The sequence below is a fragment of the Stegostoma tigrinum genome, chromosome 45, assembly GCF_030684315.1.
Source record: "Stegostoma tigrinum isolate sSteTig4 chromosome 45, sSteTig4.hap1, whole genome shotgun sequence".
Taxonomy (NCBI): domain Eukaryota; kingdom Metazoa; phylum Chordata; class Chondrichthyes; order Orectolobiformes; family Stegostomatidae; genus Stegostoma; species Stegostoma tigrinum.
In genome coordinates, this window is record NC_081398.1 from 12,503,722 (window position 1) to 12,521,382 (window position 17,661).

The window sequence follows — 17,661 nt, forward strand, 5'->3', positions numbered from 1 at the left end:
AGGGCTTTCCATGTCCTTGCTACTCTCTGAGTAAAGAACCTACCTCTGACTTCTGTCCTATATCTATCACCCCTCAATTTAAAGCTATGTCCCTCATGCTAGCCATCACCATCCGAGGAAAAAAGCCCTCACTGTCCACCCTATCTAATCGTCTGATCATCTTGTACGTCTCTATTGAGTCACCTCTTAACCTTCTCTCTAACAAAAACAGCCTCAAGTACCTCAACCATTCCTCGTAAAACCTTCACTCCAGACCAGGCAACATCCTCGTAAATCTCCTCTGCACCCTTTCCAGTGCTTCCACATCCTTCCTATAATGCAGCGACCAAAACTGAACGTAATACTCCCAAGTGTGGCCACACCAGAGTTTTGTACAGCTGCAACATGACCTCATGGCTCCGAAACTCAATCCCTCTACCAATAAAACCTAACACACCGCATTCCTTTTTAACAACCCTACCAACCTGGGTGGCAAGTTTGCGCTGTGATTCACTGGAATGCTGCAGTATGCTGAGGACAGGTAAGTGGGCAAGCGAACAGGACGCTGTGTTAAAATGGATTGTTACAGTGGTTTGTCAGCAGAGTTGTATCCTTCATAAATTTCTGCTTCTCCAAATCTGTCGTGCCCACATTCCAACTCTGAAAAGATCTCGTTTTCCCATCACGTCTGTAATCCACAATCTATGTCGCCCCATCATATGGGAGTGCCCCAGCTTTCACAGTTTTATCCTGATTTTCCAAACTTTCCATTGTCCTGGTGAACCCGCACTGCACCTCGTTGAGAGGTTGAGTTTAACCCTTTATTCCCTGTTTCGGCTGTATGAGATAAACGTTTGGTTAAACATTTATGTAATTGAGAGATTTACACATCTAATAATGGTGCACAGCTCAAACCTTCATGACAAGTACAAAAGTTTTATTCTATTTTCACAAGCTTCCAATCAAATATTCCTATAGATAATGGTTTCCAATGGAAAGGTTACACGTTTTTGCCCCCCAAGTCTCCATCGAACCCAGACCCTTCCAAGCCTGCAACCACTACCATCCGGAAGGACAAGGGAAGCAAATGTGTAGGAATATCATCCCCTGCAGGTTCCCTCCATCCTGACAGAATTGTAGAAAATAGGTGCAGAAGTAGACCGTTGAGACCTTCAAGCCTGCAGCGTCATTCAATATGATCATGGTTGATCATGCAATCTCAGTATCCCATTCCCGCTTTCTCTCCGTACCCCATGATCACATCAGCCCCAAGGGCCACGCCCAGCTTCCTCCTGAGTATATAGAACAAACTAGCCCCAGCTGCTTTCTGTGGTACAATTCCACAGGTTCACAATTATGTGAAATTCTTCTTCCTCTCAGTCCTGAATGGCTAACCCCTTATTCTTAGATCTCACACCCCACCCCGCCTTCGAGTTCTGGACTTCCCTAACATCAGAAACATTCTTCCTGCAGGCCTGTCAGTCCCATCAGGGTTTTATATGTTTCTACAAGATTCCCCCCATTCTTACAAAACTTGACACTGTTTTTTGCTCATCCTCTGTTGCTGAGTCACAAGCCTGGAACTGACTTGCAAACAGCACTGAGTGTTAGTGTGTGTGTTGCGGGGGGGGAAAGTATGAGTGTGTGTGTGCCTGTATGTGTGTGTGTGCGGGGGTGGGGATGGTGTGTGTGTGTGAGAGTGTATGTGCGTGAGTGTGTGCCAGCAACAGTGGAATTACAGCCAGTCAGGTACACACTGCCACCTTCTGAAGAATGGGCAACAAATGCTGACCTAGCCAGCAGTGCTCACGTCTTATGCTTGAATGAATATAAGTCTCGATCCTTCTTAACTCCTAACTTTTAGCTGTTTCAAAAATATCATCTATTTTATCGAGTCACAGAGTCATACAACATGGAAACATACTCTTCAGTCCAAGCAGTCCATATCGATCGCAATCACATAATAAGCTAGTCCCACCTGCCTGCTCCTGGCCCATATCCCTCCAAACCTTTCCTATTCATGTGCATAACCAAATGTCTTTTAAATGTTATAATTGTGCCTGCATCCACCACTTCCTCTGGAAGTTCATTCCACACGCGAATCACCTTCTGTGTAAATAATTTGCTCTTTGTGTCTTTTCAAATCTTTCTCCTTTCATCTTAAAAATGTGCCCACTAATCTGGAAATCCCTGATCCTCAGGAAAAGACACCTGCTATTAACTCTAACTATACCCGTCATTATTTTATAAACTTCTTTCTGGTCACCTTTCAATCTGGTCCAAATTAGATGAGTTCATGCTTTGGGTCGAGCAATCCTTCTTCAGAACTCCCAACTCTGAGGAAGGTCACTCCACCCAAAACATTAACTCTGATTTCTGTCCACAGATGCTGAATGTTTCCAGCAACTTCTGTTTTTGTTTCTGATTTATAGCATTGGCAGTTCTTTCAGGGTTTTAGGTAAGTTCATGCTTGATTATGGATCTACAGCACAGAAAAATGGCCCTTCGGCCTATCATTTGCCCACCATTAATCTTCTTCTGCTACTGTTTTGTCCACTCTTTAAATATATCAGCATCTCTCTGCTACGATCAATACATCTTTCTTTTATCAGCTATCAGTTAGTTTGAAGATCCTGAGGAATGCCGAGAATTTTTACCAGATTAGATGCTGATGGCAACAAAGGAGGGAGAGCAGTTGAACACAGGAGTGGGGAGGCTGTGCTTCAGTCAAATAGGGCACTGGTGAGACCACATCTGAAAAACATCTTCAGCCCAAAAGTGGTGAAGCTATGGAATTCACTGCCACAGAAGGTTGTGGAGGCCAGGTCATTGAGTACATGTAAAACTGAGATAGATAGGTTGTTGATTCTCAAGGGTTATGTGGTGAATGGGGTTGAGGAACTTATCATCCATGATTGAATGGTAGAGCAGAATCGCTGGGCCAAATGGCCTAATTTCTGCTCCTGTATCTTAACTGCACATAATAGTGGTTATTTTATTTAAGGAAAGGAAGCCACTCGGAGAAGATTTACTACATTAATACCCGGAATAAGTCAGAAAGGTTGGACAAGCTAGCCTTGCATCTGCTGGAGTTTAGATTAAGAGCTGACTTATTTGAAACATATTAAGGTGTCTAAGGGGACCTGGTGGTATACATGTGTGGAGAGAAATTTTCCTCTTGTAAAAAAATCTAGAATTAGGGGTCACTTTTTAAACAATACTTTTAAAACGAGGCAAAAATATTGCTTCTCAAAGGGTTTCAGAGATAGTAGGAACTGCAGATGCTGGCGAATCTGAGATAACAAGGTATAGAGCTGAATGAACACAGCAGGCCAAGCAGCATCAGCATCTTCTCCTCTGATGCTGCTTGGCCTGCTGTGTTCATCCGGCTCCTCAAAAGGGTTGTGGGTCTTTGATACGTCTTCCTGTAAAGGTGCTGGGAGCAAACTCCTTGAATATTTTGTGACTGGAAGTTAACACATGAAACAAAAATAGAGTTTTAGGGAAACACAGCAGGTTTGGCAGCATCTGTAGAGAGAAAAAGAAAGTTAGAGATTGGAGTCTTCAGAACTGATTGATGGAATCTTGTTAAACCAGGGGTGGGGTGAGAAGTCATAAGGAGTAGGCAAGAAAGAGGATTTGAGGTTACAAGCAGATCAGCTATTATTTTATTGAAGGGCCTCGGGTGCTCTTCGTTGACCCGTGCAAGTGTGAGAAACAGGAAATGCGTATGTTGTCCTGAACACATTTGAGAGAAATTGGAGGTTGGATGGGTAAACCATTGGCAAATCCTCAGTCTAAGAATCTGAGATGATGTTATTTGAGGAGAATATTTGGGGAATACGTTCATCAGAGTGCGCTAGGCACAGAAAACATCTCGAATTGCTGGCAAAATTTGCTGAAAAGATAGCCGTCTCAGTGATCATAACCGCAAGATGAATGATGTTCCCTGCACAAAATTCCCTTTCCTCAGGTTTTCAGCTGTTTACAGAGGATCCATTCGCACCTCAAGATAAACAGACCGTTTGTTTTATTCGAATGCATTTCCTTTTCGAATTTGCTCTGGTTTTATTTGTGGTTACAGTCTCAAGTTATGTATCAGAGCTCAGAAAGCAACTAGAGAGGAACTGAGAATCTTCTATTGAACATGTGTGGGATAGCGCACGGGGCTTCTGTTATTAAAGGAAGCAAAACAATACTGTATCCTTGTGATAGGGAAGTAACTATACTGACTTGTCCTAAGTCAGGGCACATGAATATCTGTGTTCAACAATTCAGTGTCAAATCTAACTGAAACCCATTTAGCATATGGCGCATTGAGGGAATAATCAGTCAAATCAGGGCACACTTAAAAGGAACAACAGACGGACACACTCCCTTTCCTTGACCATAATTGGCCACTAATGGGTTTTCAACTTTAGTTATCAGCCACTTAGTCACTGGTCAAAACACACAGCCTTTGGAAAACTTTATACACAGTGAGTTTGACGTTGTTAACAATCTTGTCAATAGAGATTGAACTGCCTCAACTTTGGATGTTCGACACATTATAGCACAGCGCTCATTCAGAGAGCTGGCGCAGACATGATGGACTGAACGGCCTCTGACTGAACTGACAAGTGGGTGGTAAAGACAACACCGTTAAGCCTAAAAAAATGTGATTTATCTTAAATTACCCTAGGAAGCAAAGTATGTCAAGATTTCCCACTACCAACATCCTAGAGGGTACCATCGACCAGAAGCTCATTTGGACTCATCATATAAATCCAGTGGTGACAGAGCAGGTCAGTGGCTAGGAATACTGTATTTGCATAATTCCCGTTCTGACTCCCCGAAGCCTGTCCACCAATGTCACAAGTCAAGAGTGTGAAGGAATACTCCCCACTTTGAGTCACAGAGTCCTACAGCACAGAGAGAGGCCCTTTGGTCCAAACTGGTCCTTGCCAACCAAAATGTCCATCCATGCAAATTCCATTTCCCTGCACTTGGCCCTTATCCTTCTAAATCTTTCTTAAACATGTATTCATCCAAATGCCTTTTAAATATTAATATACCCACCTCAACCACTTCCGCTGGCAGCTCATTCCACATGCGTACCACCATCTGTGTAGAAAAGTTGCCCCTCAAGTTTCCATTTATTCTTTCCCTTCTCACCTTAAACTGATGCCTTCTAGTCCTTGATTCCTCAGCCCTGGGACCCTGAATGTGTGCAGCTCCAACAACACTCAAGACCATGCAGGATACCCATCTCCACAAACACCCACTCGCTCCACCACTAACGCTCAGTAGCAACAGTGTGTACAATCGACAAGATGCACTGCAGGAATTCAGAAGCCACACAACACCAGGTTATAGTCCAACAGGTTTATTTGAAATCACAAGCTTTCGGAGTGGATGCACTTCACCTGACAAAGGTGGTGTCATGTGATTTCTGAATTTGTCCACCCCAGTCCAATACCATCCCCTTCACATCACTGCAAAAATTCACCATGGCTCCTTAAACAGCAAGCCTAATTCCATCTCAAAGGACTTGGACGGCAGGTGTGTGGGAATACTTACTTCCTACAAGTTCCTCTCCTACTTGGAAATGTATTGCTGTTCCTTCAGTGTCCCTGGGTCAAAATCTGGAATTCCCTCCCTAACTGCCACAGTCTACATGCTGTAGGTTGACCCACAATGCCATTAAAGAGGGAATTCCAGGATTTTGACCCAGGGACACTGAAGGAACAGTGATACATTTCCAAGTCAGGATGGGCGAGTAGGCCAAAGGGTAACTTTTATCGTAGGTTGTCAACTGCAGATATACATTTCCTAATTCACAAGTTTACATAAGGCAGGCCCTTCTGCAAGTATCTCACAACATTCAAACGGATCATGTCCAACTCTTCGATGTGTTGAGGAATGAGTATTAACTGAGTGGAAATCTCCACTAGGGTCAAGGGAATGCTTATGTTCATCTGGGAGGTGGGATCACCGCGCAAAGGCAGGCCTTTTGCTCCATCATGCTGGTGCTGGCTCTCTGCAAGAGCAATTTGGCTAGTCCTACTCTCCTATGCCTCCTCCCCCTTTTTATCTCTTTTCATGAGCTTTTATTGCTTGACTGGAAAATAGTCAGCGCCTTACTTTTTGACATGATGATGCTACCAGTGAAATTACCCATGAACTCAAAACCTCAAGGGCTTGTGAACTAAAACAAGGGACTCAGAAGGCAGAGATCCAAAACAAATTGCTGGAGACCTGGCAAGAGAAAATAGAATTAATGTTTTGAGTCTTGTGACCCTATTTTTGAGATTTCAGCTTAAGTTAGAACACATCAAACTTAGATAGATTCTCTTAGTGAGCCAGATGGGTTTTTCCTCTGACAATCAGCAACAATCATCATTAGAAACTTATTTCCAGATAGGTATTGAATTTAAATTCCACCATCTGCCACAGCAGGGTTTGAACCCAGATTCCCAGAGGTTATCTGGGTTTCTGGATTAACAGTCCAGGAATAACATCATTAGGCCATATCTCCCCATGTCTTACTTTGGGCTATTTCAGAGGGCAGCTAAGAGTTTACGGCATAGTGGGTCTGGAGTCACGTGTAGGCCCAGAATGGGTACGGTGGCAGATCCCCCTTCCCCAAGTGGAGCAGAGGGATTTTTACGAAAATAGCTTCATAATGAGCATGAGACTTTTAATCGGAAGTTTGACAAAGAAAAATCGAGTTTAAATTCCAATGAATGATACAAACCCAGATCTCCATAAGAACACAAGTCTGAAAATTACAAAGCCAGTGACAGAAGAACGGAGCTATTGCCTCCACACATACAGAAGTCATCTAGTTGGTGCAATAATGCTGATGTTCCCCACTGAAACACAACTTGTGAGTTAGATAATAGCAAAATCACATGTACCGTGTTAATTCATAAGGATTGCACAACCTCAGCCATCATAATGCCATTGGGAGGAAGGATGCAATATCTTCAAAGCTTTATGTTGCTGATTGCTAAAATTCAGAAATGACTTACAGGAAAGTTGCACTTCGTGGCAGACCCGAACAAAAATACTTGCTGCTCTGAAGCAATTCAGCAAACCATGTGACCAGAAGGCAGGTCACTCGGCATCAAGTCGCTGACACTCAGAGAAAGAAATATAATCAACGGCACTGCCTCACCACAACACTGTGGCCCTCTCTCAGCACTGAACTCCAACAGCACGGCGCTCCCTCAGCACTGACCGTCCAACAGCACGGCACTTCCTCAGCACTGACCGTCCAGTAGCACGGCGCTCTCTCAGCACTGACCGTCCAGTAGCACGGCGCTCACTCAGCACTGACCGTCCAGTAGCACGGCGCTCCCTCAGCGCTGACCGTCCAGTAGCATGACACTCCCTCAGCACTGACCGTCCAGTAGGACGGCACTCCCTCAGCACTGACCGTCCAGTAGCACGACGCTCATTCAGCACTGACCCTCCAGCAGTGCAGAACTCTCTCACCACTGACGCTCCGACAGTGCGGCGCTCCTTCAGCACTGACCCTCCAGCAGTGCAACACTCCCTCAGCACTGACCCTCCGACAGCGCGGCGCTCACTCAGCACTGACCCTGCAGCAGCGCGGCGCTCACTCAGCACTGACCCTCCAGCAGTGCAGAACTCTCTCACCACTGATCCTCCAGCAGTGCAGAACTCTCTCACCACTGATCCTCCGACAGTGCGGAACTCCCTCAGCACCGACCCTCCGACAGTGCGGCACTCCCTCAGCACTGACCCTCCGACAGTGCGGAACTCCCTCAGCACTGACCCTCCGACAGTGCAGAACTCCCTTAGCACTGACCCTCCACCAGTGCAGAACTCTCTCACCGCTGACCCTCCGACAGTGCAGAACTCTCTCACCGCTGACCCTCCGACAGTGCAGAACTCCCTCAGCACCGAGCCTCCAACAGTGCAGCCCTCCCTCGTTGCTGAGCCTCCGACACTGCGTCGCTCCCTCAGGACTGATCTTCCAACAGTGTGGTGCTCTGTTACGACTGAACATCTGATAGTACTAAGGTAATGAGCCTGCTCTACACTTCAGAATTTAGTATCAGTTGGAGGAACAGTTTTTATCAATATACAACACTCTTGGCATCACGTGAATGATTTAACAGTATTATAATTGTTCCAATGTTCATTCAGCTCGTTAACATAATGATTTTTTTGTGTGTGTGAAGAAGAGAAACACTGTCATTATCTTATCAGTTTGTAAGGTCCAAAAAAGTTTAGAAATGGAGCAGACTGACATTGACAGCCGGAAACCAGCCATTCATGTGTTAATAAAAAGGCATTTTCTCCAGCAAAATGTCCTTTCAATATGAAATCATTTAATTTTTTTTCAGCTGGAAGAACAGCATAAATTTCGATTTAAAAAGGAACTTCCTGTGAAACGAAAAGAATCCAATCCTACTATAACTTGCTTTTAAATTCCGACTGGGCTCTGTGACAGCAGATCCACCATTCTAAAGTGAAAGGAAACATTAGAGTAAGAGTAGGTTTTTGGGGGATGGGGAAATAAAAGGGAGGGAAGAAACTGGTGAAAGTTATGATGTTAAAGAAAGGAATACATTAACTAAGCTGTTCTGGCAATCCTTGATGTGGATATAGAGGGAGCTTTTCTCTGTATCTAGCCCCTGTTGCTCTTGGCTTGATTGATTGATTGATTTTATTGTCATGTGTTTATCTGACTCCACCATCTCCTGGCTGCAGATTCCAAACACTTCGCACCTCTGCATTAAAAAAATGTTTCCTCTCACATCTCCTTTAAACTTACCCCATTTTTACCTTCAACTTATTTCTCTTTGCCTCCCTCAACATTCTGGGAATGGATCCCATCAGATCCTGGGAACTTAGAACATAGAACAGTGCAGCACAGGAACAGGCCCTTCGGCCCATGATATTGCGCTGAACAAGATGTCAAATTAAACTTATCCCTTCTGACTCCTCTTGATCCATACCCCTCCATTTCTTGGATATTCATGTGCTATCCTAAAAGTCCCTCAAATGCCCCTATTATATTTGCCTCCCCCACCATCCCCTGCCAGCGGGTTCCAGACCCTTACCACTCTCTGTGGAAGAAACGTGACCCTCAAAATTCCTTTGAACTTTCCCCCTCTCACCTTAAATGCATGTCCCCTAGTTTTAGACATCTCAATGCTAGGAAAATAGATTCTGACCGTCAAACCCAACTAGGCATCCCGTAATTTTATGGACTGCTATCAAGTCTCCCCTCAGCTTCCACCGCTCCACAGAAAAGAACCCGAGTCTGTCGGGCCTCTCCTTATAGCTCATACCCTCTAATACAGACAGCATCCTGGTGAGCCTCTTTGGCATCCTCTCCAATTCCCCACATCCTTCCTGTAATGTGGTGACCAGAATTGAATGCAATACTCTGTGTGGCCTAACCAAAGTTTCGTAAAGCTGCAAAATCACTTCCTGACTCTTGTACTCAATTCCCTGATCAATAAAGGCAAGCTTGCTGTATGCTTCTTTACCACCCTATCTACTTGCATGGTCACTTTCAGGGAGCTATGGACTTGAACCCTGAGATTCCTCTGTACATTAATGCAGTTCATAGTTATATATGTTTCCTTAACATTTGATCTCCCAAAGTGCAACACTTCACACTTGTCTAGCTTAATGCTTTTCAAAACACCCAACACCTTTTTAATATCAACATGCCCTAGAATATCAACACACTCACTGTCTACCATGTCCTTTTTCTACAGTGTCCATTTTGACTCAGCATCTACCAAATCCTTCTTCTTTGTGACCTTTGTTTCCTTTAATGACCCCAACAATTTCATACCCACCAATATACAATGCATTTGGATTTTGCTCAAGCCTGTTTGCCAAGGACATTCTATAGCCCTTTTTAGCCCTCCTAACTTTTTTTTTGAGTTCTTTAACATCGTATTCTTTAAGGGCTTTGTCTGTTCCTAAACCTTATGCATACCTCCTTTTTCTTTCTGACTAAACACTCAACTTCTCTTGTCATCCAAGTTTCCTGAATCTTGTCATCCTTATCCTTCATTTTTGCAGGAACATGCAAAAGGGGCATGGGGGCATAGCCACAGGGGACTCCTGCACCATCTGCCTGTCTCTTCTAGAAGTCACAGATCTATCTGCCTCATCATTGTGTGTGACTGTGTCTCTAAAACTCCTGTTTATGATGCTTTCTGCCTCCTGCATGCTCTTAGGTGTGTCGAACTGTCACTCCAACTCACTCACGTGGACTGACAGGAGCTGCAATTGGACACACTTCCAGCAGACAAGGGGATATTTAAACTGTCTATGATTTCCCACAGGAGCGGCAAAGAAATGTCCCACCGTCTGCCATTTTAACCCTCCAGCAACTCCTTAATTTGAAACAAATCCCTACTAGTTTGTTGGTGAGAGAGATGCAGAATATGATGAAACAGAGAAAGGGATGGTGGACTGTGTGTCACCTCAGTTCTTCAAGCGAGAAACAAGCTAAACATAGTCAGATGAGAGGGGATTTGAAGAGAACATAGCTGCCAAATGATACGAGGAACACGGTGTAGAGCTTCAAAAGGGCATTGATGTTCAGGTGGAATGGGTGGAAAGGTGGACAGTTAAAGCTCAGGGTGAAGATGAATTTGGTACAAAGAACACAGAGAGACAATATAAAACAGAAGGGACTATTATAGAGGGTGTACAGGAACAGAGAGACCTGGGCTACATGCACACAAGTCATTAAAAGTGGCAAGACTATTCGAAAGAGCTGTTAAAAAAAAGTGCATAATGGGCTAGCCTTCATAAATGGGACCTTGGAATTCAAGAGCATGGAGGTTATGCTGAACTTGTATGAACTTTGTTTGAGAAACTGCTTAAATCCCAACTGGAGTATTGCATACAGTGCCTGGTGCCAGGCAATCAGAAAGATGTGAAAACATTGGAGAAAGTGTCGAAGAAGTTTGCAAGAATGATTCCAGGGATAAGAAACTTTAGCCCATAAGGAAGACTGAAGAGGATGGGGGTATTCTCCTGGCAGAGAAGTCTAAGAGATTTACAAAAGCATGCGGTACATTGGATAGGAAGAAACTGTCCCAGCTTGTAAAAGACTAAAGAACTCTGCAAGTTGTTAGGGTTTGAAATACACAGTCATAAAGTGTCACGGAGGAAAGCTCTGCTGAGGCATTCAAAGGTTTTCAGACAACTATTTGAATTAAAACAGTGTGGGGCTTACAGAGAAATGACAGGAGATTGGCACTTAGTTAAAATGCTCAGAGACATAACAGGCTGAAAAGCCTCCTTCAGCCCAGTAAAAATTCCGATAAGCAATGGCCTTGATAGTAGGCTCACGCATTCCATGAGAAGGAAAAGAAAACATGGAAATTTGGAGCAGTCAATATAAAAGGGGACTCAAAAATCTTCTACCAGTTAGTTAGAAAGAGGCAGTGTGGGTCCTAATCATGATAAGAAGCTAGTACATGCTTAAGATGTGAGGGTAAGGTTAAGATTAAGATACTAAGTGCACATGTATTGGTGCTTACTAAGGAAGCAACCTGAAGGATTTGACAGATATATGAATAGGCAGAGAATAGAGGGATACAGACTATGTACAGATGTAGTTTAGAAAGGCATCATCTGTTGACACAGTCTTGGTGGGTCAAAGGGCCTGCTCCTGTGACTGTACTGCTCTTTGACTCACTATCTCAACCTCTTCCCTCACCTGAGGCATGGTGAACCGCCAGTTAAACCATCACCAGTTGTCTCTCCCATAAGAGGTTTTTTCTTTATTCATTAATGGAATGAGGGTGTTGCTGGCTAGGCATTTATTGTCCATCCCCGATGGGGAGGGGGTTCAGAGTTAACCATGTTGCTTTACGTCTGGAGTCACATGTAGGCCAGACCAGATAAAGATGGCAGTTTCCTTCCCTAAAGGACATTAGTGAACCAAATGGGTTTTTCCCCCGACAACTGACAATAAATTCATGTTTGTCATTGGATCCTTTACTCCAGATTATTGAATGCAACTTCCACCAGCTACCATGGTGAGATTTGAACTCATGTCCCCAGAATGTTATTAGGTCTCTGGGTTAAAAGTTCAGCAACAATACCACTAAGCCATCATCTCCCCTATGGTCCAATGGGCAACTTTTATTTTTACAAAGGATGTGGATGCTAATAGAATATGGTGCTAGGGACCAGACCAGGTCCTCTCAAAATATTTTAAAGTTATTTTGTCGTGTTTTTTTTCCCTGAAGAGAGGTTTTAAGGCAGAGGTGCCAAACTGTGAGGCCTTCAGTGTGGTTTTTAAAGTTGGAACAATGGAAGCAGCCTGAATGGGTTGAATAGACCTGAATTTTTTTTCTTATTTTACAGGTAGACGGGAAGTGCAAGGTGCAAGGTGAAACTTACTAAAGCTTCCAACTCTTTTGAGACCCCAAAGGCTTCTAATGGTGGTGCTAATCGGGTGAAAATTGACTGACAGGATGCAACAGAAAGGCTAATTGTGCTAAGGACTGGAAATGTTGTTTTGTCCGGATTGAGTGCATCCCAAATATTGGGGAGTTGGGGAGCTGTGCAGTTGGGCTTGCTTTATTAATCCAATCCCATCTTCCAAAATGGGGAGGTCCTACAGGAATGGAGAGGCAAAACATGACACCCTTATTCAGGAAGAATTATCGTGCCATTTCTCAGACTAACAGGACACCAGCTGAAAAGGGTTTTAGATTCAGTAATCAGGAGAAGGGGTTTGGAAATCAGCTGACAGTTTGGACTGTATTGAAGTTAATTCAGGTGTACCAGCTTGGATCTTATAGAAAGCCCATCAAAGTGGAGAGTCACAGAGCTGTACAGCACAGAAACAGGCCCTTTGGTCCAACTTGTCCATGATGGCCAGCTATCCTAAATTAATCTTGTCCCATTTGCCAGCATTTGATCCCATATTGCTCTAAACTCTTCCTAATCATGTCCCCATCCAGATGCCTTTTAAATGTTATAATTGTACCAGCCTCCACCACTTCCTCCGGCAGCTCATTCCAGGCACACACCACCCTCTGCATGAAAATGTTGCTCCTTAGTTCCCTTTTAAATCTGTCCTCTGTCACATTAAACCTCTGCCTCTCCAGTTTTGGACCCCCTACCCTGGGGGAAAGACCTTGCCTATTCACCCTATCCATGCCCCTCATGGTTTTATGACCTTCTATAAAGTCGCCCCTTAGCCTCTGAAACTCCAGGGAAAATAGCCCCAGCCTATTCAGCCTCTCCCCGGAGCTCAAACACTTCAAGTCTGGCAACATCCTCGTAAATCTTTCTGAACCCTTTCAGGTTTCACAATATCTTTCCTATAGCAAGGAGACCAAAATTGAACACAGTATTCCAAAAGAGGCCTAACCAATGTCCTGTACAGCCACAACTTGACACTCCCAGCTCCTACACTCAATGCACTGACCAATGAAGGTAAGTGTCCCAAACACCTTCTTCATTATCCTGTCAGCCTGGGACTCCACTTTCTGAGAACTGAGAGCCTGCACTCCAAGGTCTCAGCAACACTGCCTTACTGTTCAGCATATTAGTCCTGCCCTGATTTGCCTTTCCATAATGCAGCACCTCTCATTTATCTAAACTTTATTTTGATGAATTAACTGCAAAGAATGATGAAGGAAATGCACTCAATGCTACCTGTATGGATTTTAAGTGTTTGACAAGGTGTTTTTTATGGAAAGGCAAATTGCAGGGGCAGTTGGCTTAAGGATCAAAAATATGAATCAGCTACAAGTTTGCTTTTTATACCAAAGCCAGTGATGTCCCATTGAGTCAGTGCTAGGATCACAAAGTTCTTCTTTTTGGGTTACATTTCAATGTCTTATTCTGGAACTCAGGCCAAATTTTCAAAATGTGACTATCAGACCAAACTTGGAAGTGTAGCAAACAGTGAGGATGATTAAAATCTTTTGCAACACTAACACAGTTACAACAGCAGAAAGGTCAGATGAGTTGACAGATAAGAGAATTAGAAAGAGATTTTATTGTCACGTACTCAAGCGCAGAAGTATATGAGTGTATTGAAGAGTGTACAATGTTGCCATTCCCAGCACCATCTCAGTTACAAACGTACCTAGGTACTAAATCGAAAAATAAAGAAACAAAATTAAAAGTTAAACATTACTGTCCTTCTCAGTATTAAGTCGGAAAATAAATAAATAAGGTTAAAAATTCAACAAAATAAAAACCAAAAGAACTGCGGATGCTGTAAATCAGAAACAATAACAGATGTTGCTGGAAAACCTCAGCAGGTCTCGCAGGAACTGTGAAGATAAGGATCAGAGTGAACGTTTCAGGTTCAGCGACCCTTCCTCAGAACTGCGTGTTAAAAATTCAACAGCCTTTCTTAGTCACACTCCCTACAAATTGCTACAAACAAACTCCCTGCAAACACGCCCTCAAAATCCTCCGCATTGGCCTGGTCTCCAGGCGCTGCCCACTCTTGCCACTTTCAGATGCCAGAGGGACATCTTCAGCCACAGATCACAGGGTAATTGAACAGAGTGAGACATGCAAGGTTACAGCTGCACAGGAGGTGTACAAAAGCAAGGCCAACATTCGATTTCAAATTCAAGATCCATTCAGCGATCTAATAACAGCAGGCAAGAAGCCAGGGGGATATCTCCCGCCACTATGTTAGGCTCGCTGATCCCTACAATTGCTCAAACTTGCTCTCCATAGAAGGTAAAGCAGATCAAAGTATGAAAAGTGAAAGAAAGGAAAAAAAGTAAAAGCCAACAAAACTCCAGGAAGAAGCCCTCATGCTGTGCTGCTACCCTGCCTCCATCTTGAGAATTTCTGAATTGGCAATTGACATATCCATAAGGGCCCTCACTAACTTTGAGAGATGCATCATAGAAAGCATTCTGTCTGGATGCATTATGGCTTGGTACGGCAACTGCTCTGCCCGGGACCGGAAGAAACTACAGACAGTTGTGAACACAGCCCAGACTATCATACAATCCAACCTCTCATCCATTGACTCCATCCACACTTCTTGATGCCATGGAAGCGCGGCCTACATTATAAAAGACCCCTCCCACCCCGGTTATAATTTCTTCCAACCTCTTCCGTCAAGCAGAAGATACAAAAGCCTAAACACACCCGCCAACAGCTAATGAACAGCTTCGTCCCTGCTGTTATTATTTGGCTGAACGGATGTCGAATTGCAAATCTCAAGTTGGCCTTGTTTTTGGACACCTGATGTGTAGCCGTAACCCTGCATGTCTCACTCTGTTCAATCTCCCTATGATCCGCATGTCCTTGTATATTATGATCCGCTTGTACTGCTCACAAAACAGAACTTTTTGCTGTACGTGTGACAACAAAAAATAGAATCTAAATAAATCAGAAATCAAAATTAAATCTGAATTTAATACTCTAGGAATCTATCTAATGTATTTTCGGAAAAGGGACAAAAGATGCAATGTAGACTTAATGGCAGCATTCTAAAAAGTGTACAGGCACTGGGGGATTTATGCATACAGGCCTTTGAGAGTAAGGTGAGCATGTGGGACCGTAGGCTTCATAGACACTAAGCACCAAAGCAGAAAACTGTTTTGGAAATACACAAACACCTGGTTAGGCTGCAACCTGGAGGTTTGCAGCCAGTTCTGGTCAACTAATTTTCGGAAGGATATGAGGGTGCTTGGGTTGAGCAGTTTTTGAATTCATCTGTCGGAAATGGGTCTCGCTGGCTGGGTCAGAATTTATCCCAATGTCGAGTTGCCTCTTTGAAACACGACAGGGTCCTTGTGCTATAGGTACAGCCACAATGGAGGGTGGGAATTTGATACAGGTAAGAGCTCATAGGATCCAGGATACCTCAGCAAGTTGGACCCAAAATTGGTTTAGAGACAGAAGACAGAGGGTGGTGATAGAAGGCTGTGTGACTGGAGCCCAGTGTGCCAGGCATACCACAGGGATTATTGCTCTGTCCATTATTGTTTGTGATATTCATGAATGATATAGACGAGAATGTGGGTAGGCAGGGTGTGGAATGATAAGTTTGCAGATAACACAAAGATTGACTAGGTAGTTGACAACGAGGTGGAAAGTGCTAGGCTACAGGATATAGATGGGCAGCACGGTGGCTCAGTGGTTAGCACTGCAGCCTCACAGTGCTAGGGACCTGGGTTCGATTCCAGCCTCGGGCGACCGTCTGTGTGGAGTTTGCACATTCTTCCCGTGTCTGCGTGGGTTTTCTCCAGGTGCTCCGGTTTCCTCCCACAGTCCAAAGATGTGCAGGTTAGGTGAACTGGCCATGCTAAATTGCCCGTAGTGTTCAGGGATGCGTGGGTTATAGAGGGATGAGTCTGGGTGGGATGCTTCAAGGGGCGGTGTGGACTTGTTGGGCCGAAGGGCCTGTTTCCACAGTGTAGGGAATCTAGTCAAATATAAACAGTTTGGTCAGAAGGACAAGAATTGGCAGATGGAATTTAACCCTGATTAATGCGAGGTGATGCATTTTTATAAAGGAGGACCAAGACAAAGGAGTACTGAACAAATGGTAATTTACTAGGAAGCTCAGAATAGAGGAATCTGGGATGCTTGTGTATCAATCTTTGATGATAGCAGGACAGGTTGATACAGTAGTTCAGAAGGCATTCGGGATACTTGTCACTATTAGTTGTGGTATAGTTATAGCAACAGTTAGGTCATGTTGGAACACTCCAGGACTTGGGTTAGACCTCAGCTGGAGTGCTCTGTGCATTTTTGGTCAGTGTACTACAGGAAGGATATGATAACATGGAGACGGTGTGAAGGAGATTTACTGGGTTGTTGCCAGGGATGGAGGAGTTCATCTATGAGGAGAGGCTGGATAAGCTCAGGTTGTTTTCTTCACAGCAGAGAAGGGGGAAACGTAATTGAAGTGTGTAAAAATATAAGGGCCATGGACAGGATGAATAGAAAGCAGCAGTTCCCCTTAATTGAAGGGACAATAACAAGGGGAGACAATTTTACAATGAAAAGCAGGTGGTTTTCACAAGGAGTGCAGGGATATGGATCCAGGGCAGGCAGAAGGGATTAGTTTAATTTGGTGTCGTGTTCAGTACAACATCGTTCCTGTGCTCTTACTGTTCTATGTTTTATGGTTTAACAGGAGATTTGAGGAAGCTTCTTTCACTCAGAATGGTGGGGACCTGGAATATGCTGCCTGGAAAGGCAGTAAACATGGAAAACGTCACAACCCTTTCACAGAAAAGTGTGTGCAAGAATACCTGATAGCATCACAACGTTCAAGGCTATAGGCCTAATGAAGGAAAGTGAGACTACTATAGGTAGCAGCCTATCTTTGGCAGCACAAACTGAATGGGCCAAAGGGGCTTTTCTGTACTGTACAATTCTGAGATTCTGGGAACTCTGCAGAAAGCAGAGATGGACCATCCACTCAGCATTTCTGTATGAAGATCATTGCAAAATGTCAGACTGAAGTATTTGCATCGAGGTGCTGGACTCTTCCATCGAGGACAGGGATATTTGTGAGTTGGACGTGACAGGACTGCAGAGTTTCGAGCTGAACCTTTGGTTGCAGGGTCACTTTGCTCTATCACTCTAATGCACACAAGTCGTCCTGTGGTAGCTTCACCAGGTTGAACCCATTTTTAGGTCTGTCTGGTGCTGCTTCTGCACTCTCCGTTGATTCCCCTGACT

At 44.1% G+C, this 17,661-nt stretch overlaps 1 protein-coding gene across 2 annotated transcripts in view; it reads left to right on the forward strand.

Annotated features, from left to right (window-relative positions):
• The window catches only part of LOC125448771 (lysophosphatidic acid receptor 6-like), a 57,636-nt gene extending 45,191 nt beyond the window's left edge, over positions 1-12,445 (forward strand). For both annotated transcript variants that reach the window (XM_048524294.2, XM_048524292.2), the window contains exon 3: positions 12,343-12,445. In XM_048524294.2, coding sequence (XP_048380251.1) covers positions 12,343-12,381 — 39 coding nt within the window. In that variant the 3' untranslated portion in view covers positions 12,382-12,445. The remainder of the gene's footprint in view (positions 1-12,342) is intronic.
• The last annotated feature ends 5,216 nt before the right edge of the window (positions 12,446-17,661 follow it).